The 25,013-nt window shown below is 38.9% G+C and overlaps 1 protein-coding gene and 1 long non-coding RNA gene across 4 annotated transcripts in view; one reads left to right on the top strand and one right to left on the bottom strand.

Moving 5' to 3' along the window:
• LOC143647079 (uncharacterized) overlaps positions 1-25,013 on the top strand; it is a 100,765-nt gene that overhangs the window by 3,810 nt on the left and 71,942 nt on the right. For all 3 annotated transcript variants that reach the window (XR_013157823.1, XR_013157821.1, XR_013157822.1), the window contains 5 exons: positions 2,721-2,776; positions 4,884-4,949; positions 5,921-5,975; positions 23,284-23,343; positions 23,689-24,388. This is a non-coding gene — a long non-coding RNA (uncharacterized LOC143647079). The remainder of the gene's footprint in view (positions 1-2,720; positions 2,777-4,883; positions 4,950-5,920; positions 5,976-23,283; positions 23,344-23,688; positions 24,389-25,013) is intronic.
• LOC143647074 (uncharacterized) lies at positions 449-24,479 on the bottom strand. Its single transcript, XM_077116701.1, has 7 exons — positions 24,082-24,479; positions 15,521-18,440; positions 5,900-5,985; positions 4,178-4,304; positions 3,343-3,438; positions 2,743-2,825; positions 449-2,186 (listed from the first exon to the last, which is right to left on the bottom strand). The coding sequence occupies exons 3-7, from the start codon at positions 5,909-5,911 to the stop codon at positions 558-560; spliced, it is 1,947 nt and encodes a 648-aa protein (XP_076972816.1). The 5' UTR covers positions 5,912-5,985; positions 15,521-18,440; positions 24,082-24,479; the 3' UTR covers positions 449-557.

Here is a 25,013-nt window from a genome sequence, read left to right as displayed (position 1 = left end):
ACATTTTATATTTACAGATATCTCCTGCTGATTTTGTTTCTCTAGAGAAACCAAGAGAATACAATAGGGTTTCTCTCTAGTGTGAGTTCTCCCACGTTGTCTGAGGGTAGAGCAAAGACTGAACGCTCTCCCACATGTATGGCATTCATTGGGTTCCTCTGCACAGTGTTCTCTCATGTTCTCTAAGATGAGAACATCAACTGAGGGCTTTCCCACATATATGACATTCATAGGGCTTCTCTCCAGTGTGAATTCTCATAAGTTCTCTGAGAACAGCAGAATAAAAGAAGGCTTTCCTATGTGTGGCATTCATTTGGCTTCACTCTAGTGCATGTTTTCTCATGGGGTATAAAATTAGATCATTAAATGAAGGTTTTCCCACTTGCATGGCATTTATAGGGTTTCTCTCCTGTGTGTGTTCTCCCATGTTGTCTAAGATTAGAAGATTGACTGAAGGCTTTCCCACATGTATGGCATTCATAAGGTTTCTCTCCAGAGTGAGTTTTCTCATGAAGCCCAAGAATAGACCATCCACTGAAGGCTTTCCCACATGTATCTCATTCATGGCATTTCTCTCCCATGTGAGTTCTCTTATGTTTTCTGAGGGTAGAACGAAAACTGAAGGCCTTCCCACATGTATGGCATTCATAGGGTTTCTCTCCAGTGTGTCTTCTCTCATGGTGTCTAAGATAAGAACGTTCACTGAAGGCTTTTCCACAGGTATGGCATTCATAGGGTTTCTCTTCAGTGTGAGTTCTCTCATGATGTCTAAGATTAGAACATCCTCTGAAGGCTTTCCCACATGTGTGGCATTCATAGGGTTTCTCTCCTGTGTGAGTTCTCTCATGTTTTCTGAGGGAAGAACAAAGACTGAAGGCTTTCCCACATGTATGGCATTCATAGGGTTTCTCTCCACTGTGTATTCTTTCATGGTGTCTAAGATGAGAACGTTGACTGAAGGCTTTCCCGCATGTATGGCATTCATAGGGTTTCTCTCCAGTGTGACTTCTCTCATGTTTTCTGAGGGTAGAATAAAGTCTGAAGGCTTTGCCACATTCATGGCATTCATAGGGTTTCTCTCCAGTGTGACTTCTTTCATGTTGTTTAAGTTGACAATTTTGAATAAAGGCTTTCCCACATGCATGGCATTCATAGGGTTTCTCTCCAGTGTGAGTTCTCTCATGTTTCTGAACTGTTGAATATTGAGTGAAGGCTTTCCCACATTGATAACATTCATAGGGTTTTTCTCCTGTGTGAGTTCTCTCATGTTGTCTGAGGGTAGACCAAAGACTGAAGGCTTTCTCACATGTATGGCACTCATAGGGTTTCTCTCCAGTGTGACTTCTCTCATGTTGTTTAAGTTGAGAATTTTGTCTGAAGGCTTTTCCACATGTATAGCATTTATAGGGTTTCTCTCCAGTCTGACTTCTCTCATGTTCTTTAAGTTGAATATTTTGACTGAAGTCTTTCTCACATGTATGGCATTCATAGTTTTTCTCTCTAACGTGAGTTCTCTCATGTTTTCTGAGAGTAGGACAAAGACTGAAGCCTTTCCCACATGAATTGCATTCATAGGGTTTCTCTCCAGTGTGAGTCCTCTCATGTTTTCTAAGGGTAGAACAAAGACTGTAGGCTTTCCCACATGTATGGCATTCATAGGGTTTCTTTCCTGTATGTCTTCTCTCCTGGTATCTAAGTTGAGAACTTTGACTGAAGTATTTCCCACATGCATGGCATTTAAAGGGTTTCTCTACAGTGTGAGTTTTCTCATGTTGTCTGAGGGGAGAACAAAGACTGAAGGCTTTTCCACATGTATGGCATTTAGAGGGTTTCTCTCCAGGGTGAATTCTCTCATGTAGTCTAAAATGGGAAACTCTATTGAATGCTTTCCTACATAAAAGGCATTCGTATTGTTTATCTATACTTTGCATTCCATTATAATGTCTCTGTTCAGAGCTTGTAATAAAGACTTTTGTACTTTGATGGCATTCATAGGATTTCCTTCTAGTATGAATCTGATTATGTGGCATAAAAGATGACTGGTTCCTGAGGACTTTTCCAAGTGTGCTTAAATATGGTTTCTTTCTCATAGGAATTAAAGGATGTTGAGTTGATGTGGATTTCAGTGTGGCATCTTCTTGCAAATAATTACACTGAAAGGAATTCTTTCGAGTGTGAGATATCTGCTTTGGGGAGATGGATGAGACTGTCAGACATTTGTCCATATACATACAGTTACTCCCTTACCTACAAAGAAATATTCAACTAGTTTTTCAGTTAAAGGCTCTAATTGAAATTTTTTCCATTTTAGTTTCATATACATATCATTCCTTTTCATGCATGTAGAGTTTCTCTAAAATACCACCCCTACTGCAGAGCTAGTTGATCAATTTTGAACTTCAAAATGTTTCAAACTTTATGTATGTGAACCACATTTATGTAATCATCTTTTTTAAGCTTTTTTTTGCAAGGGCAGGCACTGGAAATTGAACCTGAGTCTCTGGCATGGCAGGTGAAAACTCTGCCACTGAGCCACCATTGCCCACCTTGTAATCATCTTTTATAAGAACTCACATTTTGTGTTCAGTTTTATTTTTCCCTTAAGTCAAATGATTATAGGTTTTGTTGGATTAGCTTGTAACTCCAATATTAATTATAGCTAGGTGATTGTACTGAATTCCTTATTTATCCAATCCTGAGATATTTATTTGGAAAACTAGGGTCCACACCAATGAAGCTTACCAATGACATGATGTCAGAACTGTCTTTCTTGTAGGTAAGTTGCATGAACATCATTTCTTGGCTTTTATAGGGAATCTTCCTACCTATAATTATTTGGGGGGAAAAACATAATAAATTGTTAGAGTATTATTATGGTAATACAAAGTTTGAAAGTCCAAAATATTTGTCCATGTTTCAAACATTGACATTTGGCTGAGAAAGAATATCAAATTAAGGAATACTCTAGGCAGAAGGAAACATGATAGGACATTAAAAATCAGAAATTTTCAGGATTGAAATATGACAAAACTAAAAAGAAGTTGGGATAAGTGAGAGGTAAAAAGAGGAAAAATATTCCAGGAGTAAGACCAGGACAAGACTCCCATGAAAGTTTAATTCTAAAGTACATGAATATCCTTTTTCCAAAGCCAAAGACACCTGAATAGAACTTGATAAGTTTATATAATAATGACCACATATGAAGAAAATTTCACAAATATCCTAACCTACATTTCAGAAGCCATAACTCACATCAGGAAATCTGAAATAGATATTTCAAAGGACATACTCACTTATTGATGAGGTCCCTCCGCTACTGATGCATGGGTTCCTAGAACTCACCTAGACTCTGCTTTTGGAGAAATTCCATTCCTTCTCTCCACATTGTTTCTCCTTGTGCCAATTGAGAAAATACATCTGATTTGTATACCAGACATCCTGTTTGTAGGGAAAAAGGTACCAGGAATTTGAGTTAAGTGTTAACGATGCATTATCATGTCCGTGACACACTACCAAAGAAAAAGGTAAGCATAGAAGGACAGGACAGCAAAAATATTTTGAATACAGAGTACTGACAGTATTTTACCAACAAGTGGTAAATCTTGACCATGTTTTGCATCGCAGTGGGGACTTCTGTTTGTTAATGCGCATGTACAACTTTAAATAAAGACTACAGAAACCTCCATATTCTCCAATGTGGAGAAATTCTATGTTCCCACAATTGATTATTTAAAAATAATCCAATAAGAATAAACTGCACTAAAACAAGCTAAATTTCACATAGGAAATGATAAATGTAGTATTTTTATCATTGTATAATTACTTTAAAATGTATAGTGCCTTATTTAGCTTTAAAAATTATACAGTAACTTCCCAGCATTGCTCTGAGTGTTGAAGACTGAGATTCAAGAAAGACATTAAGTTGTGGTCAGGAAGTTTAAATTCTATGGGGTGAACTAGATGTAAGTTAAATTGAAACATTGCATTGAGGTGGCTGAATGTAAATATAATATAAAGAATATAAAAAGGTTATATACAACAATTTGGAGAAGCTGACCTAGGTACTTGAAATAAAGAAATAGAAGATGATATATGATAGATGTGATAAACAAGTAGATAGCAGACAGATTAGGTAGATGACTGAAACAGACTGGCGATAAATTTTTCAGAGACTCACCAACTGAAACCAGATGATTGATAGTCTCTAGCATCACTTCCTTGAACATCTTTCTTTGGGATGGTTCTAGCAATGCCCACTCTTCATGAGTAAAGTCCACAGCTACATCTTTGAAGGTCATTAACGCCTAATATATCACAGAAATTTTTATTCACACAAAGCCATCTTTAACACAATCCCGAATGTGATACTCAAAAAAGACATCTCTGAGGAAGCAGAGATTGTGTGTATATAAAGCAGAAATGTATTTGGAGTTCCAGTTAGATTATTCTCAATGCTCAGGCTCTCTCACAGACTCTCACACTCACAGACACATAGACATTCTGAATACATATAACTACACTGTCAAGGAATGCCACATCATGTGGTGTATATATATCTGAAAATTTTCCCAGTACACTTGTAATCATTGCTTCCTCATGCTGAGTGTAATATTTGCTCTAGAGTATCCATAACCTAAATGATCTTTTCCACCAATTTCAGGTAAATCTACAGACTCATCATAAGGCAAGAAATATCCACCATCAAATGACTTTTTAAAAATGACTAGTGCTGAATTATTCCCATAAATGAATGAACTCACTTTCCTCTCATTTATAAAATTGTTTAATGTATATTATGCATTTGTACAGATCCAATGCACTGATATGTGAAATGCTTTCTATCTAAATTCAATTAATTGGTCTCTTATTTATTAATGTGACAGGGAATGTTGAAGTAATATGTAGAATTATGCAGAACTGAACAGGGTTTCATGGAGAATTCTGGATCGGTAAGTACCGCCTCCCTCAATTCCACATAACCCAGTTGTTCAGGACTATGTTAAATACAATAGATGCAGGATCACAAGTCAGGGACCATCGAGACAGCTGTACTGAACAACGGCCCTAGTATGACCATTCCTGTGGTAGAATACCTCCATTCTCAACATTTTATCAGTCCCATAATGCTAGATTTCATTTTCCCTCTTATATCATCACCTTATCTGTCTGTTCAAGATAAAAAGACACCTCTTTGCTGCTTCTTCAAATCTTGAAAAAATGTCACAAATTTTCAATTCTACAAAAGGGACAATACTTATTATACATTATATCCATTTATATAAACTGAATAAAGTTAATTTACAAAAACTGAAGTTAGGAAATTGGGAACAATATTTGTCAGGAAAATTTTTATTTTTATTTAAGTATTTAAAATGTGCAAATATGTTCTATCAAGACTTTATTCCTTTTATTTCCTAAACTTCTTTGACGCTCTGGTTAACAATACAGACTTACACCCAAGCATGTGTAAAGCTGGATTGGCTGAATGCACCTGGTGAAACATCAGTTTCCCCACTGACTGCTAACGTCAGCTTTTATTAATCTCTATCACCTATGTTCACTGATTGCCTAAGCCAACTCTAGGCACTGTTGTGATCCATGAGGGCATTATTTCTCCAAAGAGGCCATGGGTTAGTGAGAATACAAAAATATCTCTCATCTCGTAAAAGAGTACATAAACTGATTGAAGGCTGGAACAAACCACTGTAATACTGGCAAGGAATTTACTTATTGATGAGCCCCAAAGGTACCATAACTATTCTAGAGTCTAGATAAACTAAAATGAAGCTTAGATCCTTGAACAGCTCATGAATGACTCAGAATGTTGATGCCACTAGTAGAAACCACCCCATTTTCTAGCACCAGTGGTATAACTTCACTTGAAGAATTCTCTACTTACTTGTGATTGCATTGTCAATAGGTCAGATGACAACTTTCTTCCTTTGGATTTTCACTCACAATGGAACAAGTAGTAGGTGAGCAAACCTGAGATAAGAGATAAAAGCATTTAGACTCAAGTTTTGACCACAATTCTGGGACTCATCTGTCATGAATTCCAATCCCTTCACCTGGGAGTTTACCCAGTCCAATCAACACGAATATGAAGTGTATTTATTTCAAGGGAAATACGGGGAGGTTTTTCTTCTGTCTCCATCAACACATAGGAGGCCCTAGCTTCTCTAGAAAAATACGAAGATATGAATACCTTCATTTTACAGATAATGACATAAAAATCACTGAATTATATGTATTAATTAACCCATGGTATTCAGAAACTTTTAATTCCCTCCGATTCTAAAACATAGGAGTTCCTGACCCATGTCTTATCGGGAATTATTAAGTCTCCACTATCAGAAAAAGCAGTACTAGGATTCCTCACATATAATTATGCTTGGTTGATGCACTAGCAATGGTTCTATAACATCCATCCCTGTCCGCTGGACTCTCCTTCCCTCCCTGCTCTAACCTGCTCTTGCCATTCTGGGTACACTTGCTCTAAGACATTTTGGTTTTTTCACGTGACTTATCACAACATAACACCCTCAACACTAAGTTCTAGATCTCACCCCAGTGGGTTTTGATAGCAGCCAAGAAACTTTTATTTAATTAAGGGGTAGATATTTTCAAGGTCATGATCAATTTGGAGCATCAATATCCCCTGTCATGCAAACCTAGCCATAAAAATCTCCTGTATCACAGAATGGCAGAAGTATATGGGTCACAATGTCATAATCATGTCCCACAATCATTATGGTATTTGAAGCCTCAGAAAATACAGAATGAAGAGATTTGGTAAAAAATCTTTTTGCTTATTGTAATATTTCTGTGAAGGGTTTCATGTATTAATCAGCATCAGCTGTGACATCCCATTTTTCATTATTTGCATATATGAACTGATACATATAATGTAAATTATCCTCTAAAACATCATTAATAATTATACGCATTTCTTGTACAAATAATGATAATGTGTCATAAACCAGAGTTAGGATTAATGCACTCATTTGCTCATGAAGTGCAGGGGGAAAAAAGGCTGTATTAAATATATTTGCAGAATTACCTGTTTTTCAAAAATTTGATACTCATATTAACCCTGATGTAAAAGCCAATATACTCCATGTATTTTCTAAGAAGAATATTTATGATGTACCTTTCAGTATTTACCCCATCAGATAATAAACACCAGAGCATAGTTAAATGCTATGGAGTCCACTTATTTTATTTAAATGATAAATTACAAATCAAGGCACTTCAATATTTGGTACATAGAATTCCTCACATATAATTTCTCTGGCTTGACTATCAGAATGTCAGATGAAGACTTTCTACTTCCATTAGATTTATGGCTAATTACTGCATCTGACACAGAACATGACTAAGCTATTGTTTTAGGGTGAAATGCAGAATCATGATTCCTAGCACTGTTAGATATATCCTGATAACAGAATCATTCTTTCACATTCTATAAAAATTTCAAGTCCCATACTTTTGAATCTCACATACTTTCACAGTTTTCAGTAGACAGGATTAAACGCATAAAGATCAGATGAATGATGTAATTTGACAAATAAATCACCTCAGTTTAGCACCAAAATCTCTATAATTATTTCTGCATTCACATCCATTAGTTATTCTTTCTTTCTCACTGAAGGGGCAAATTTCCCCTGATTGAGTTCCTGTCTTTCTTATCTCTTTAGAAACCATATTAGTAATTGTCATGGTCAGGTTCATGTGTCAACTGGGCCAGGTGTGGTGCCCAGTTGTCTGATTGGGCAAGTGCTGGCTGTCTGTGGCTATAAGAACATTACATTCCCACGGTTGCCCAGCCAATTTCTCCTGAGAGTTCATTAAGGACCCTCATCAGACCACCTGTGGCCTACCCTACAGATCTTGGAATCTACAACCCCACAGTTACATGGGAACTTTTTATAAATTTTATGTTCATGGATACCTCCCGCTGAGTCCATTTCTCTAGTGAACCTTAACTAATACAGCTAGATGCCAGGAATGGTTCTTAAGAAACAGAATCTTAAAAATAGGTTTTTACGATTGGTTTGCTACTCTGACTGGATTCAAGGCACTAAGGACTCTGTTTCCCATAATCAGAATGAAACTTCCAATCCATGCGGTGAGCTGGCAAAAGAGTCAAAATATCACCATTGGATTGTTCTAATGCTTCACTTATACGAAGTCAGCTTCTGTGGGATATGTTTTTGACAATTTTACGGAGTTTTGTGGAAATAGGAGGTATAGAGATGTTGGCTACTTGTTTGATAAACCATATACATTGATGAAGGAAAGAGATGAGGTGAAGGCTTCAAATGAGAAACTTGTGTACCATATGACAGATGAAAAAGTTCCTATGAGTGCCCTGAAGGAAAATCTTACTTCCTGTAACTGCAGACTTAAGGTCTCTGAAAATCAGACTCAGAGACTCATTGTTAGGGTAACAAGTTTAAAACATAAACTGAAATCTCAATCTTGGATGGTGTCTGTAAACTGAGGGCACTGATTGGAAAGAGGTGGGGCCCTGCAAAATGGGATGGCGATATATGGATTGATAATGATGGTGGTGGGGAGGATGAAATCCTAGATGGTGCTGAGTCTTTTCTAGATAACCCTGTAATAGTCTTCCCTGAGGACACAGCCACCCCACCTCTAGTCTTCCCTGAGTAGTTGGCCACCCTACCTCCACCTGAAAGGATTAACCCTAGAGGAATTAATCCTCTTTCACCAAATGAAACAGAAAATAGACACCCTGAAGCAATTGGTCTGGAAGTTATTCTAATTCTTTTCATGACCCATCCCCACCAGCTCTCATTTCTTCCAGACCTAGAACTAAAGTCCCAACAGGCCCTAAAAGGTGAGGTACAAAGTGTCACCCATGAGGAGGTATGCTATACTCCAAAAGAACTACAGGATTTTTCGATTTATATGGACAGAAATCACGAGAATATGTGTGGCAATGGATTTTAAGGGTGTTTGATAGGATGGGAGGAATATAAAACTGGACCTGGCTGAATTTATTGATAAAAGCACACTAAGCAGAGATTCTGCATTCAATATTATAGCTCAAAGGGATAAAAAAGGCATTAATAGTTTGCTTGGATTGTTGGCTGAAACATGGATCAAAAGGTGGAGGACATTACTTAAGGTTGAAATGCCAGAACTGCCCTGGCATAATATAGATGAGGGATCCAGTGGCTTAAGGGAGATAGGAATGTTAGAGTGGACTTATCATGGAAAGCCTGCACATACACCCTGGGAATGTCTGGAGGATACACGTTTTACCAGAACTGTGAGAACTAAACTTGTGAGACTAAATCCACCATCCCTGAAGATCTGCGTGGTTGTCAATTTCTGAAGGTTAGATATTACTGTGGGAACTGCTGTCACTGAGTTGGAATCCTTAAACACAATGGGGATGATCAGATCCTGAGTTGGCAGAAGCCAGGTGGCAGCATGTAATCACCAAAGATAAGGTGGACATGGCTATCAAACTGGATGGCAGGGTCAAAGCAGTAGTCAAAATCTAACTCTCAGAGACCTATGGCATTGGCTAGTAGATCATGGAGTACCTACAGGTACAATAGATGGGCAGTCTACTAAATTCTTATTTGAGCTGTATAAGCAAAAAAAGTTCTAAGTCAAGTGAACAGAAGTCTAACTTGAATTATAAATACAGAGAGTCATGCCCCCTTAATCAATTTCCAGACTTGAGACAGTTTACAGACTGAGAGCCCTTGAATGAGGGTGTGGTAGTTTGATTCAGTTGTCAACTTGGCCAGGTGAAAGCACCTAGTTCTGTTGCTGTGGACATGAGCCAATGGTAGGTGAATCTCATCTGTTGCTAATTACATCCGCAGTCGGCTAGGAGGCGTGTCTGCTGCAATGAGTGACGTTTAACTTAATTGGCTTGTGCTTAAATGAGAGAACGCAATGTAGCACAGTCTAGCAGCTCAGCATTCCTCATCACAGCACTTGCAGCTCAGCCCAGGCCTTTGGAGAAGTCACCCCGGGGAAAGTTGCTGGAACCCAGGGGCCTGGAGAGAAGACCAGCAGAGACCATCCTGTGCCTTCCACGTAAGAAAAGAGCCTCAGTGGAAAGTTAGCTGCCTTTCCTCTGAAGAACCAACAAAATAAATCCCCTTTTATTAAAAGCCAATCCGTCTCTGGTGTGTTGCATTCCGGCAGCTAGCAAACTAGAACAGAGGGGGAGGCAAGTCCCCTGGGGAAGGACCCTGTTACACTGCTACAAATATATACTGTAATGGTCCTGCAAGCCTTCCACAAGGAGACCAATAGTTGTTTTGTTGTTTTTTTTTTTTAATAGGCAGACACCGGGAATCGAACCTGGGGGTCTGCAATGGCAGGCGAGAATTCTGCCACTGCACCACCATCACTATGCACTGGGGAAAAGGAAATGATGAGATATTTCAGGGATTACTAGACACCGGGTCAGAAGTAATATTAATTTCAGGGAACCCAAAACGTCATGCTGGTCCACCAGTCAGAGTAGGGGTTTATGGATGTCAGGTGATCAATGGAGTTTTACCTCAGATCTATCTCCCAGTGGGTCCCTGGACCCTTTCTGTAGTTACGTCCCCAGTTCCAGAATGCATAATTGGAATAGACTTACTGAGCAACTGGCAGAATCCCCACACTTGATCTCTAACTCATGGAGTGAGATCTAATATGGTAGGAAAGGCCAAGTGGATGCCTAACAAAAATAGTGGATCAGTAGCAATACTGGAATCCTGGAGGGATTGCAGAGATGAGTGCCACTCTTAAGGACCTAAAGGATGCAGGGGTGGTGACTCCCACCACATCCCCATTCAACTCTCCTGTTTGGCCTGTGCAAAAAACAGATGGGTCTTGGAGGTTCACAGTGGATTATTATAAGTGCAACCAGGCGGTAACTCCAATTGAAGCTGTTGTTCTGGATGTGGTATCATTGCTTGAGCAAATCGATACATCAGCTGATACCTGGTATGCATCTATTGACCTGGCAACTGCTTTTTTTTCCTCAATAGCTATTAATAAGGACCACCAGAAAGTTTGCTTTCAGCTGGTAAGGTCAGCAACTTTCACTGTCCTACCTCAGGGATATATCAACTCTCAAGGCCTATGTCATAATCTTGTCTGTAGAGACCTTAATTGTTTCTCCCTTCCAAAAGACATCACACTATTCCATTATATTGATGATATCATGTTCATTGGACCTAGTGAGCAAGAAGTAGCAACTACTGTAGACTTATTGGTAAGGAATTTGTGTGTCAGAATAGGGATATAAATCCAACAAAAATACCGGGGCTTCCACCTCAGTGAAATTTCTAGGTGTTCAGTGGTGTGGGGCATGTCAAGATATCCCTTCTAAGGTGAAGGATAAGTTGCTGCATCTGGTCCCTCCTATGACCAAAAAAGAGGCAAATCCTTTTGGATTTGGTGACAACATATTCCTCATTTGGGTGCTGTTCCAACCCACTTGAGTGACCAGAAAAGCTGCTAATTTTGAGTGGGGACCTGAACAAGAAGAGGCTCTGCGACAGGTCCAGGCAGCTATATAAGCTGCTTTGCCACTTGTACCATATGATCCAGCAGATCCAATGGTACTGGAAGTGCCAGGGGTGAATAGAGGTGATGTCTGGAGCCTTTGGCAGACCCCTATAGGAGAATCACAATGCAGACCCTTAGGATTTTGGAGCAAAGCCTTACCATCTAAAGCAGATGACTCTCATTTTGAGAAACAGTTTTTGGCCTGCTACTGGGCCTTAGTAGAGACTCAATGCTTAACCATGGGCCAACAAGTTACCATGACACCTGAATTGTCTATCATGAGTTTGGTGTTGTCTGACCTACAAAGCCATAAAGTTGGGCATGTGCAGCAGAACTCCATCATAAAATGGAAATGGCATATAGGAGATAGGGCCAAAGTAGTTCCTGAAGGCACAGGTAAGTTACATGAGGAAGTGGCCCAAATGCCCAAGGTCTGCACACCTGCTACATTACCTTCTCTTTTCCAGACCAGAGCTATGGCCTTTTGGGGAGTTCCTTACAGTGAACTGACTGAAGAAGAGAAAACTCTGGCCTGGTTTACAGATCTGCATGATATGCAGGTACCACCCAAAAGTGGATAGCTGCAGCATTACAACCCCTTTCCATGATGTCCCTTGAAGGACAGTGGTGAGAGAAAATCCTCCCAGTGGGCAGAACTTTGAGCAGTGCACCTGGGTGTTCATTTTGCTTGGAAAGAAAACTGGCCAGATGTGTTTCTGTATTCTGACTCATGGGGTGTTGCTAATGGTTTGGCTGGATGGTCATGGACTTGAAAGGTGCATGATTGGAGAACTGGTGACAAAGAGATCTGGGGAAGAGGTATGTGGATAGAACTTTCTGAGTGGGCTAAAAATGAAGATATTTGTGTACCAGGTGAATGTGCACCAGGGGATGACTACAGCAGAGGAAGATTTTAATAATCAAGTGGACAAGATGACCCATTCTGTGGATACCAGTTAGCCTCTTTCCCAGCAACTCCTGTCATTGCCCAATGGGCTCATGAACAAAGTGGTCATGGTGGTAGATATGGATGTTATGCATGGGCTCAGCATCATGGACTTCCACTCACCAAGACTGACCTGGCTACAGCCACTGCTGAGTGTCCAATCTGCCCATAGTAGAGATGCACACTCAGCCCCTGACATGGCACCATTTCCTGAGGTGATCAGCCAGCTACATGATGGTAGGTTGATTACACTGGATCACTCCCATCAGAGAAGGGTCAGCAATTTGTTCTAACTGAAACAGACATACTCTGGATATGGGTTTGCTTTCCCTGCATGCAATTCTTCTGCAAAACATCTGTGGACTTACAGAATGCCTTATCCATCATCATAGTATTCCACACAGCATTGTTTCTGATCAAGCAACCCATTTTACAGCAAAAGAAGTGTGGGAATGAGCACATGCTCATGGAATTCTCTGGCCTTACCATGCTCCCCATCATCCGGATTCAGCTGGATTGATAGAATGGTGGAATGGCCTTTTGAAAACTCAATTACAGTGCCAACTAGGTGCCAATACCTTGCAGGTCTGTATGAGGTTCTCTAGGAGGCTGTTTATGCTCTGAATCAGTGTCCACTATATAATGCTGTTTCTCCCATAGCCAGGATATATGGGTCCAGGAAATAACGGGTGGAAATTGAAGTGGCACCACTCACTATTATCCCCAAGTGATCCACCAGGAAAAATTTTCCTTCCTGTCCCTGAGACCTTGAGCTCTGCTGTTCGGTTGGTTTTATGTCCAGAAGGTGGAATGCTTCAACCAAGAGAAATGATTCCACTGAACTGGAATCTAAGACTTTCACTTTTGTCACTTTGGGCTACTCATGTCCCTGGATCAACAAGCTGAGAAGGGGATTACTTCACTGGCTGGGGTGATTAACCCTGACTATCAGGGGGAACTAGGACTGCAACTACACAAAATGGAGGTAAAGAAGAGTTTTCCTTGAATATAGGAGATCCACTAGGGCATCTTACTACTAACATGCCCTGTGATTAAAATCAATGAAAAACTGCAATGACCCAATCCAGGCAGGACTACCCATGGCTCTAAAACTTCACGAATGAATGTTTGGGTCACTCCACAAAGCAAAGAACCAAGGCCATGTGAAGTTCGTGCTGAGGGTTAAGGGAACATGGAATTGGTAGTGGAAGAAGGTAGTGATAATATGAACTATGACCATGTGATCAGTTATAGAAATGAGTACTGTAATGCTGTTTAGTTCATGTTATAGCATTTAAGTTGTAAGACATCAAGTTTAAGGGTGAATATTATCCAAGAACTTGCACCTTATTCTGGAGAGATCTAATGCATTTCTGGTTGTATGCAGGGCAGCTGAGTATTGTTAGGCAAGGAAAATCTCCATCTGTTATTGTTTTCTATTTAGAGATTAAGTATGGTTTAAGGTGATATGTATAGCTGCCAAGTTGACAAGGAATAGACTGTCACAGTCAGGTTCATGTGTCAACTTGGACAGGTGGTGGTGCCCAGTTGTGTGATTGGGCAGGTGCTGGCCTGTTGCTATGAGGACATTTCATGGACTTAAATCAGGGTCACATTGGCTGCATTCACAGCTGATTGCATTTGAAACCAGCTAAGGAGAGTGTCTTCAGCAATGAGTGATGCTTAATATAATCACAAGGCTTTTAAGGAATATTCAGAAGAGATATTGATTCTTCCTGCTTCAGCCAGCCAGCCTCTCCTAAGAGTTCATTGGGAGCCTTCATCAGAGCCAGTGTGTGGCCTATCCTACAGATCTTGGACCCTACATCCCCACAGTTGATCAGCCAGCCCCTTCTGAGAGTTCATTGAGGACCTTCATCAGAGCTGCCAGCTTGTGACCTACCCTACAGAGCTTGGACTCTACATTCCCATGGTTACATGAGGCACTCATATAAATTATATATTTACAGATATCTCCTGCTGTTTCTGTTTCTGTAGAGAACCCCAGCTAATACAATTAAAATGGAAATCTTTATCAGCAACTTTTTCTCTTACTAGAATCAACCTCCTCATCACTTAAACTCATCTGCTCTTCTATTTTGAACAAAATACCCTGTACCAATTTCCTCTCATGGGATGTTCTTTTCATAAGTTTTTGCACAGGAAAAAATTCCAATTTAGTAGATTTTAAATCTGAACACTACTTCAAATATCACTAGAAAAAGAAGATATATAGGCCTATGTTTATATATAACAGAAAAAGAGGCAAATGTTTCCTTACGACTGCGTATTTAATGTAGAAGTTTAGCACATTGGATCACATAGAAAATGGACTTCAAAAGCCACCTCAACACTCCATGGGAAACACAAAGAAATCATATGAAAAAACTTTCAGAAAGAACTGAGAAGGACTCAAAACAGTTCAATAGAAAAAAAAATCAGGCATATGAAATAGGCATTTACAGAAGAAATGAGGGTAAAAATGTATGAGATATAAAGATAAAAAAGCTAAACAGCAAAAGAACGTACTTTATTAACAGTAGTTACTTTCAATATAAATGGATTCACTATCCAGACCAAAGGTTGATTAGGAAGGTAAGATAAAAAAGCATATCTAACTACATGCTATAAGAAGGGACTCATCTTAAATTTAAAGATCGAACAGTTGAAAATGAAAAGAAGGAAAAAGTATATACCATGCAAGTAACAACCAAAAGAGAGAGCAGGGGTAGCTATATGAATATCAGATGAAATAGAATTTAAGTGAAATACCATAAAAAGGGACAAAGAAGGCCATTATGTACTGATAAAGGGGCCAATTTAATAAGGAGATATAACAGTTTAACAAGGAGATTGTTCTAGTTTGCAAGCTACCAGAATAAATATACCAGAAATGGAATGGCTTTTTAAAAGGGGAATTTATTAAGTTGCATGTTTACATGTTCTAAGTCTGTGAAAATGTCCAAATTAAAGCAACATTATAGAAATGACCAATCTAAGGCATTTGAGGAAAGATACCTTGGTTCAAATAGGTTGATGATGTTCGGGCTTTCTCTCTCAGCTGGACAGGTACAGAGTGATGCATGCAAGCTTTCTCTCTGGACTTCTACAATGGCTTCCTCGGGGGCATTTTCTTTATGAATCTTCAAAGGTCTCTGGCTGTGTGGGCTCTGTTGGTTCTGAGCTTTTTCAAAAAATGGTTCCCTCTTAATGAGCTCCAATTAGTAGCCCACCTTGAATGGGTAGAGACACATCTCCATGGTAAAAATCAGAAAGATCCCACCCAGCATTATTGAATAAGGGTTAAAGGACATGGCATCTCTAGTGTATACAACAGATTCAAACTGGCACAGGCAGCATAATTAAACCAATAAAATACTCAAAGTATACTAGATCCATTAGTCATTTTTGGAAAGTTGAAAGCAGAATTACTGTACCTAAATTACTAAGATTAATTTTACATATTACAAATTATAGGATAATTTCAGAGCTTTAGACAGCCATCATTTAGGTACAATTTATCTTAGGGTAATAATTACTAATCCTTAGAGACTTTAATAGTGCAACAAAATGTTTCTCTGCCCAACTTTAGGCCTCTCAAGGTATAGACTGCAAAAATATATAACTACAGGGATCCAAAGACACTTCAAACTTGTCAAAAATGTGTTAAGTGATCAAAAGATAAATACTTGAGCCCAAATTAAATATTTTCAGATGTTTCTGACATCTGAGATCACAAGAAGTGATAAGATTCAGGTTTCAAAGCTGTAACTATAAATACTTATATTCAAATGTCTTTATACTTAAATATGTATAAATTGCTATATTCTGTAAGTACTGACATTTTCATACACCAAAATAAATGACATATACATACACATTCTCAATTCATACTTCAGAGACATCTAGGTGGTAAGAATCTCGCAGTAGCAGTGTAACTGACACACTATACATGCTCAATTGAACTGAAGACAAATTTCCTACAAATATACTTAGAATAGGTTTTATTCACATGGAACATTCTATTCAATGGCTTTCCTGCACACAGCTTCTAAAAGCCACATACTTTCTCTCAGGTAAGAATAGTGCTTCTCTAAGCAGGCATATAAAATACAGTTCAAGTACACTGTCACATTTCCCAGTTCAGAACAGAGTTTACTGATCTCAAAAACTATACTAATTAACTCCAAAGCATAAAAATCAAGTAATGATTTTTTTGATTGGCAACATGGTATCAACACATGCTGTTAATTTCCGTGAGGAAATGTACTCGAGTCACAATGAAAAAAAGGGTGGTGGCCATGGGAAGAGGAGAGATGATCCTTATGAATTACAGTCCTAGGACACAGTAGATATTTGTGTACTGTAGCCAGAAGAGAGAATCTATAAAGAGAATAAAATAACCTTTTTCTGTGAAACACTTTCAATAGAGTCTCTCTCAAAAAAAAAACTTTCAAAATGATGCTTATTTTCTAAATGCTTGTTAAAATCTTTTGATCTGGTCAGATTTTAGAAAATAACACTCACTCAGTTTTGGATTTATCATTTATACAAAGCACATGCACATTTGATATTCTAAACTTCAGGGAATAGTCCTAATCTTACACAAAATCTACCACAGAACAGAAAAAGCAGGAACATACTCTAGTTAAATCTGTGCAGCAAGAATAAATCTGATATGATAATGAGCCAAGTGGAAGAAAGGAACAGTCCCATTCATGAACAGAGATGTAAAATTCTTAAGAAAATAACATCAAATTTTATTTAGCAATGTGTAAAACTTGCATTAGCCCAGTAAAACAAGTTTTCTTACCGTTATAAAAATCAGACCTAGCCCCACACTGAGGAGGAACTTCCAAGCAGAGGGTCCCACTGAGCAAGGCAGGGAAGGTAGGAGCACAGGAAACAGAAGACGCTGAAAAAAGGGGGAGAGGGACGCTACCCAGGAGCTAAAAAAAAAAGGAAGGAACTCTAGAAATACGAAACTAGAGAGGTTATAGAGAAGAAATCTATAGGTCTTCCTCCACAGGTTTAGAAAAACAGCCTGAGCCTTCAGTTGTGGGATCAAAGTAAAATGCCATATAAAGTACTTATAAGCAAGAGGGAATGGGAGCAGAATAACATCCCTAATGAAAACTCACCAAAAAGATGTGTCCTCAAAACGAATCAAAATTATATTTGACACTCAAATCAAGCTAAAAAGCGTTAAGAATATGGTACAAAACGTGAAAGCAGAATATAAATAGTAATTAAAAAGTCTCAGAAACAAGCTGACAAGAAAAAATATAGTTAAGACAAATAAATAAATTGCTAAAATCACTTTAGAAATTAAACTTAATCATTTCAGAAATGCAAATTACATTGACAAAACTAGGTAGAGGCAAATCAAAAATGAAATGATTAAAAAAATAAAACAAAAAACAAATTAAAAAATTTGATGGGGGCATAAGAGTGAATAAGGACAAAAGATAAAGGAAGTTGAATGAAAACATTTTAAATTAAAAAAATGTGAGGAATAAAATGAGAATAAACTTTAGGAAATACTGACAGAAATAGGAAATTAAAATAGAAACAAAAGAAGAGCCAACATGACTGTGTCAGTTTCCTATTACTGTGTCTCAAATATTTCCCAAATCTAGAGGCTTTAAATAAGAAAGATAACTAATTATTTCTTATGGTTTCTGAGGGTCAGTAACTCAGAAAGAACATAAATGGGATGGATCATGTCTGCTTGGTAATGTCCAGAGCCTCAGCTAGAAGGCTTGAGAGCTGGGGGCTGGAGTCATCTGAAGACTTGTTCACTCATATGCCTGGAGGTCGATGCTGGGTGTTGGCTGAGGGTCTCCCTGCATCTGTTGGCTGGAGCATCCTCCACTGGTCTCTCCAGGAAGGCTTTGCTGCCTCACAAGGTGGTAGCAGAGTTCCCAAGGCACATGTCCTAAGAGAGAGAGGGCCACAGGAAGCTGGATGATTTTGATGACCACTGTTTGAAGTCATGTAGCATTACTTCTTCTGTAGCCCAATAGTAGGGCTACTCACAAGGCCTGACCCAGATACAAAGAGAGAAAACCTCCATGAAAACCTACCTCATGGTGAGGTATGTTGGTCATGTGGTGAGGAAAGCATGTAGTCTGGAATAAATATACAGGTGTGACCATCTTTGGAAAAACTACACAAAACCTAACACAAAACCTCTCCTTCAGTTCCTGAAGAAGAAAACTAATGCAATGAAACAGAGTAGCAAAAACTTTAAAACTTTACTGAAAAGCTCACTGAAATTAGGAAAAAAAAAAAAGAGTGACATATTTTGTAAAGGTTCACAGCCCTCCTAGGAAAATCAGACCAGAAGAATCAAAACTGAGACATCCTAGTAAAGCTAGTGGACTTTAAAGAAAACAAAAACATCCTTTGGACATCCAAGCAAACCAAACAATTCCCCTTTAAGTACAAGAAAATCAGTGTCATCAGACTTTTTAAACCAATAGGCCAGACAATAATGGTATACTATATATCAGTAACTAAAGGAAAGAAAATGTGGAGCATTATTTTACACAGAGCCAAACTGATTTTTAAGTATAAGACCAACACAGCAAGCAAGCAGGAGAGCTGGATTCAAACTAGGAGTATGGCACCAGAGTTATCTTTATCAGTAGGCAATGATGACTTCTTTGAACTATACTGGCAAACTCTACAGTGCCTGTCACAATGAAGTAAGAGTTTGGATACAGACACATTGGTCTAATTGAAGAGCTGTAGCCTGGTAGGTGGAGGCTTTAGTTTTAGCCCTGGATTGAACATTTAACTGTCTTTGAGCAACTCAGAGGATCCCAGGTCTGCTTTCCTCTCCCTTCTCTGAATGCTCGTCCTCATTTGTCACACATTTGGGCCTTATTCATATACTAGCTGCACCAACTCATTGCTTTCATTAGTGTCATCTGTTGGATTGTTATGTAACTTTTAATCTGGGGAGAGTTTTTCACCTCAACTTGGTTGGAAACAACCTGAAAACAGGATCCAGGATTATCTTCTTTGTTATTTCTCAGAGTCTAACAGATCACCACACAAAAAGAAGAAATTTGCCAAATAGTCTTGAGGTTCATTAACAAATCCACTCTACGTTCAATAGATTCTTTAGTATTTGCCATGTGCCTAGTGTGACACTGAGCTAGGTACTTAAGGCATAGTCCTCACCATCCAGGAGCTCGTAATTTAGTGGGGGAAGACAGAATGCAAACAATTACCTACAATGAAATATAATAAGTGCGCTTATAAAAGAGTATAAAGAACCAAGGGCATGAAGAAGAAACATGAATAAAATTAAAGAACTGCCCAGGTTAAAAAATCTAACTTTACCACTTATTCGCTGTGTTAACTTTATTATTATTATTGACAGAACATAACAACATACATGCATGAACATTCTTATCATATGAACATTACATTCTTGGTATATAATCAACGACTCACAATATCATCATCATGATCATTTCTTAGAATATTTGCCTCGCTCCAGAAAAAGAAATAAAAAGAAAAAATTCATACATACCATACCCCTTACCCCTCCCTCTCATTGACTGCTAATATTTCCATCTATCCAATATATTTTAACCTTTGTTCCCCCTATTTTTTTCCTATGCCCCATACCACTCCCTTTCATTGATCACTAGTATTTCAATCTACTCAATTTATTTTAACATTTGTTCCCCCTATTACTTATTTATTTTTAATCCATTTGTTTTATCATCTGTCCATACCATAGATAAAGGAAGCATCAGATACAAGGTTTTCACAATCACACAGTCACACTGCTAAAGCTAAATCATTATACAATCATCTTCAAGAAACACGGCTACTTGAACAGAGCTCTACATTTTCAGGCACTTCCCTCTAGTCTCTCCAATACACCTTAAACTAATAAGGGGATATCTATACAATGCATAAGAATAACCTACAGGACAACCTCTCGACTCTGTTTGAAATATCTCAGTCACTGACACTTTGTCATTTCCCTCTTTCCCTTTTTGGTCGACAAGGTTTTCTCAATCCCTTGATGCTGAGCCCCACCTCATTTTAGGATTTCTGTCCCACGTTGCCAGGGAGGTCCACACCCCTGGGAGTCATGTTCCATGTAGACAGGGGGAGGGTAGTGACTTTGCTTGCCGTGTTGGCTGAGACATAGGCCACATGTGAGCAACAAAAGAGGTTCTCTGGGGGTGACTTTTAGGCCTAATTTTAAGTAGGCTTAGCCTATCCTTTGCATGGATAAGTTTCATATGAACAAACCCCAAGATTGAGGGCTCGGCCTATTGATTTCGTTGTCTCCACTGCTTGCAAGAATATCAGGAATTCTCCAAATGGGGAAGTTGAATTTTCCCCCTCTCTCACCTTATGGTTCTTCTTGCTGTGGAATGTTCAGGAGGTGGGAGAAGAAGTGGAGGCTAGGTTGCGGGCTGAGGGCCAAAGGTGTGCTTTGGCATGGACCTCTGAGGAATTCACAAATTCTAAGTCCTTATGAAGTTATATTTGTCAAGAAAGTAAGGTAGAACATAGTTTATTCACTAGTTTATTATCTCAGTTTATAATTTTTAACAATCCAGACACAGGGTTTGTGTGATCCCAGACCCACTACTCAACCTCTCTCACCCTCAGTTTTATCATCTGTAAAATTATGACAATAACAATACCCACCTCATGGCGTTCTAACGAAGATTAAATGTGTTCATATATATAAAATGCTAGGACTGTGCCTTATCTCAGTAAATACCTAATAGATGTTTTATACCTATTATTAATTATTGTTAATATTCCTTGTAAAGTACAAATGATAATATGGTAGTTGATATACCTATACCATGAAATATTTTAAATGAATATTTAAAAATACTTTTAAAAATGAGAAGGATCTGCATGCATTTTAAAAAGTACCATGTAACGCCAAGCTACATAATAACTCCAAGTGTTATTATTTACAGAATTTTATTCTGTTGATTACCCTCATTAAAAAAAATCAATTCGTTAATGTAATTTGCCACAGTAACAGATTGAAGGAAGAAAAACCACGAGATCATCTATACAAAGGCAGAAAAGCATTTGAGAAAAGTTTGCTTTTATTAATTTCTTTTTAAATGCCCAAAGCATACTGAAGACATGTCAAAAAGACATAAGATCCAGTTTGAAGTATTGGCCAAATCTGGAACAACTCAAGCACCAAAATAAAGAATGAAAATAATCCATTATACTGAAATAAGATGAAATACAAGACATGCGTCCATATAGATTAGATATGTAGATAGGTAGATAGAGGGACAGATACAATAGTTGACAAAGAAGGAGATATTTACATAGTGTCAATGAATCTCTCCATAAAATAATTACCAATTACAAACAAAAAAGTAACTCCACCATGAAGAATCTTAGCAGACACCACTTCAAATGAAGTGACCAGTTATAATTAGTAAAGGAAGAAAGAGAAATCATGTTTAACCTGATAGGAGGTAATGGACAGATTCCGAATCACTTTCATGATATTTCTGCCAAAGATGTGTAACTTGAATTTGATCATGTGCAAGTTTTACAAACATAAACTGAGGATCATTCTCAGCTTATACAAAATGGCCTATTGCATTGATGCCAATTTCCTGATTTTGATGGTTAAATTGCAGTTATGTAGGAGAATATCCGTGTTTACAGAAAATATAAACTATTGAGAAGTGAGGATATGTCCGATAAACAACTTACTCCAAAATGCTTAAGGGAAAAGAAACTTCTTGTAGTATACCTTCAAATTTTCTATATATTTAAGAAATTTTTTCAAAATAAAAAACAAAAGTAAAAAAAAAACCTCTTCACAAACTAGAAATAAAAGGGAATCTTCTTTAACAACGACTTGCAAAAAACATCTATAGCAATACTTGAAAGAGTATCTTTAAAAGCACAATGCTCAGTATCATTACTTATAAACAATACTTTCTAAAGATCCTAGCCAAGACATTATGTAGAGATTAAATTAATATTTAAAAACCCCAAGAATCATAGATAAATTTTTAAAAGAAGAGAGCTTAACAGATTGCTGGAAATTAGACAAGTATACAACAGGAGGAGTTTCATTAAGTTTAGTATCTCAAAATTAGAAACTTCTTTTCATCAAAAGGTGGTGAAAAACAAGTCATAAAATGGGATAAGATATTATGACACTGGCAATTATCAGTATCTAGAGTATATGACAAAATACCAGTCATTTTAAAAAAAGACAACACAGGTTGTCTTTTTTCTGGTTCCCAGTAAAGGAAACACGAAGGGACCATAAACAGACCAAAATGTGTTCAGATTTACTGAGAACCAGAGAAATGCAAATTAAGGTCAGCAGACACCATTTCACATTTACCAGATTGAAAACTTAAAAAGGATATAGAATAACAATAGGCATTGTTAAACATCACTATTTGAAGGTTGCATCTTTTTGGAAAAACAATTTGATATTAAATTATGATGCCAAACAATACAGTATTCATTACCCAGAAATTCTATTACAATCAAAATACTGCAGAAAATCCCTTATTATATAAATAAGCCCTGCAGATACGTGTAAGAATCATCCCTGGTCTTTCTGAGTTATTATTTTGTTATTTTACTCTCTATTCAAATGTCTGCAGACCCTAGGATTTTCCATTACATGATAAATGAGATGCTCTCAGCAGGTAGGATTGCTGAGCAGTGAGGCTCTGATCTGGCTGGGCCATTCTTCGGAGGGACCCTAACTACCAGTCTTTTCTTTTGACTAGGTAGCTGCTAGAGCGGGGAGGTTCCTCACCAAAGAAACTCAGAACAGGACATTGCCTCGGGTCAGTTTCTGAGCTCCTCTCTTTGAGCTCACTTCTCAGTTACTGCTGGGCAGGGGGTGATGACTGCCAGAGTCTCGAGTAGGGAGAGACCCCAGTCTCTTGCATTTCCAGCTGCATGTTCATGCACGATGCCTCAGCCACTGACCTCCGTGCCCCTGTCTTCAAAGGCAGGGGCCACTGTCCATCTACCTCCAGCTCCACAAGATTCCCACCTTTTTACTCTCATGGGTTTTTGCCTTTATAATAACACGTTCCTATCATATTAGAAGGTCTCAGGAGGAAGGGGAGGTAAATCTACCACATTTAACAAGAGGTTTTCTATATTAAATTCTAAACTTTGTGCAGGTTTACTGGGTCAACAACCTCGGGTGCCTGAGCTTTACGGAGGTGGTTTCTCCCAGGTCAGAAAACTGAATTCCAGCTTGGGTCTGGGTCCACCACACGGCAATTGGCTAGAGCAGCTTTTCCAAAGCCACAGATGACCACGGTGAGCCTTTTAAAAACAGCTGAGGGACTAAGAGGACTCTGCCTACAGACCCTTCACGACGGATTGGTTACACACGCCCCATCAATTGGACTGAAGTTCTAACTACTGTTTTATTGAATCTACATGCCATCAGTTTTAAGATGCATCGTATCCTGAGTCACTAGCAGACAGAATGCTGACAATTCAGCAGGAACACACCATTTATTGTGAGACATCCGTTTAGAGATGTAAAAAATGCAAAGAATACGCACCTTAAAATTGAAGAAATATGGCGTTTCGTTTGTCGCTTTTCAAATCGTGACGGTTTTGGAAAATGGACATCTGCGCCTGAGTAAGCTCCTACAGTCGGAAAAGGACTACGGTTCTCCCAGGCGTCTCCAGATGCGCGTTCCTTCCTTTCACCTCGCGGGATTAAAGACCTATTATCGCGAGCGTTCTGTGCTCCCGGGAGGTTCCGCCAGACCCTGGAGCGCTTGAGGCTCCTAGGGGAATGGCAGTCTCCGGCGTGAAGGTGGTTATCGTTTCACGAAAGATTGGAATGGTGGTTAGAGCTCGCAAGTGAGTCCACTGTTCCCGCGGGCTTCCTCTTAGCTGGTGAGCAGGTCGCTGGCCCGGCCTGGAGCGCGGAGGGCCTCCCAGAGAAGTGGCTGCCTCCACCCGGGGCCCAGTGAACCCAACCGTCTTGCAGGGGTGGGAGATGGGAGGGAGAGGCGGAGTGCGCTGCCATTAGGTGCCCGCAGATACCAGATAAAAGTTTTAAATTATTGAGAGGCATGCTCTCCAGGAACGAGACGGAACGAGGAGTTCAGGCAAAGGCTTTATTTCAGGGAGAAACAGCTGCCGGAGCAGCGTTTCAAGAGAGAAACGGCCGCGCCGAGGTGGCAGGGACAGGGTTTTTATGGCTTAAGGTTGGAGGTTGGGGACAAGGGTTAGAGGTAAGTCTCTATTTTCTAACTTTCAGGATTAGGTTGGGGGATTGGGGGCAAGAGTTAGGTAAGGTCCGGTTGTCTAGTTTTCTGAATTAGGGGATTAGTTTAGGAGTTTGCAGTGCTTCGCTGATACAGTTAAAATTTACGCGCTGCGTGAAGCATGCAGGGATGTGATTGTCTCCTGTCGGAGGGTGGAGGTTGAGTAAGGGGGGTTATTATAAGAGAGCAGTTACTAGAGGGTGAAAAAGTGCAGG

Source organism: Tamandua tetradactyla, chromosome 9, assembly GCF_023851605.1.
Source record: "Tamandua tetradactyla isolate mTamTet1 chromosome 9, mTamTet1.pri, whole genome shotgun sequence".
Classification (NCBI taxonomy): domain Eukaryota; kingdom Metazoa; phylum Chordata; class Mammalia; order Pilosa; family Myrmecophagidae; genus Tamandua; species Tamandua tetradactyla.
This window is presented reverse-complemented; position numbering and strand designations above follow the sequence as displayed.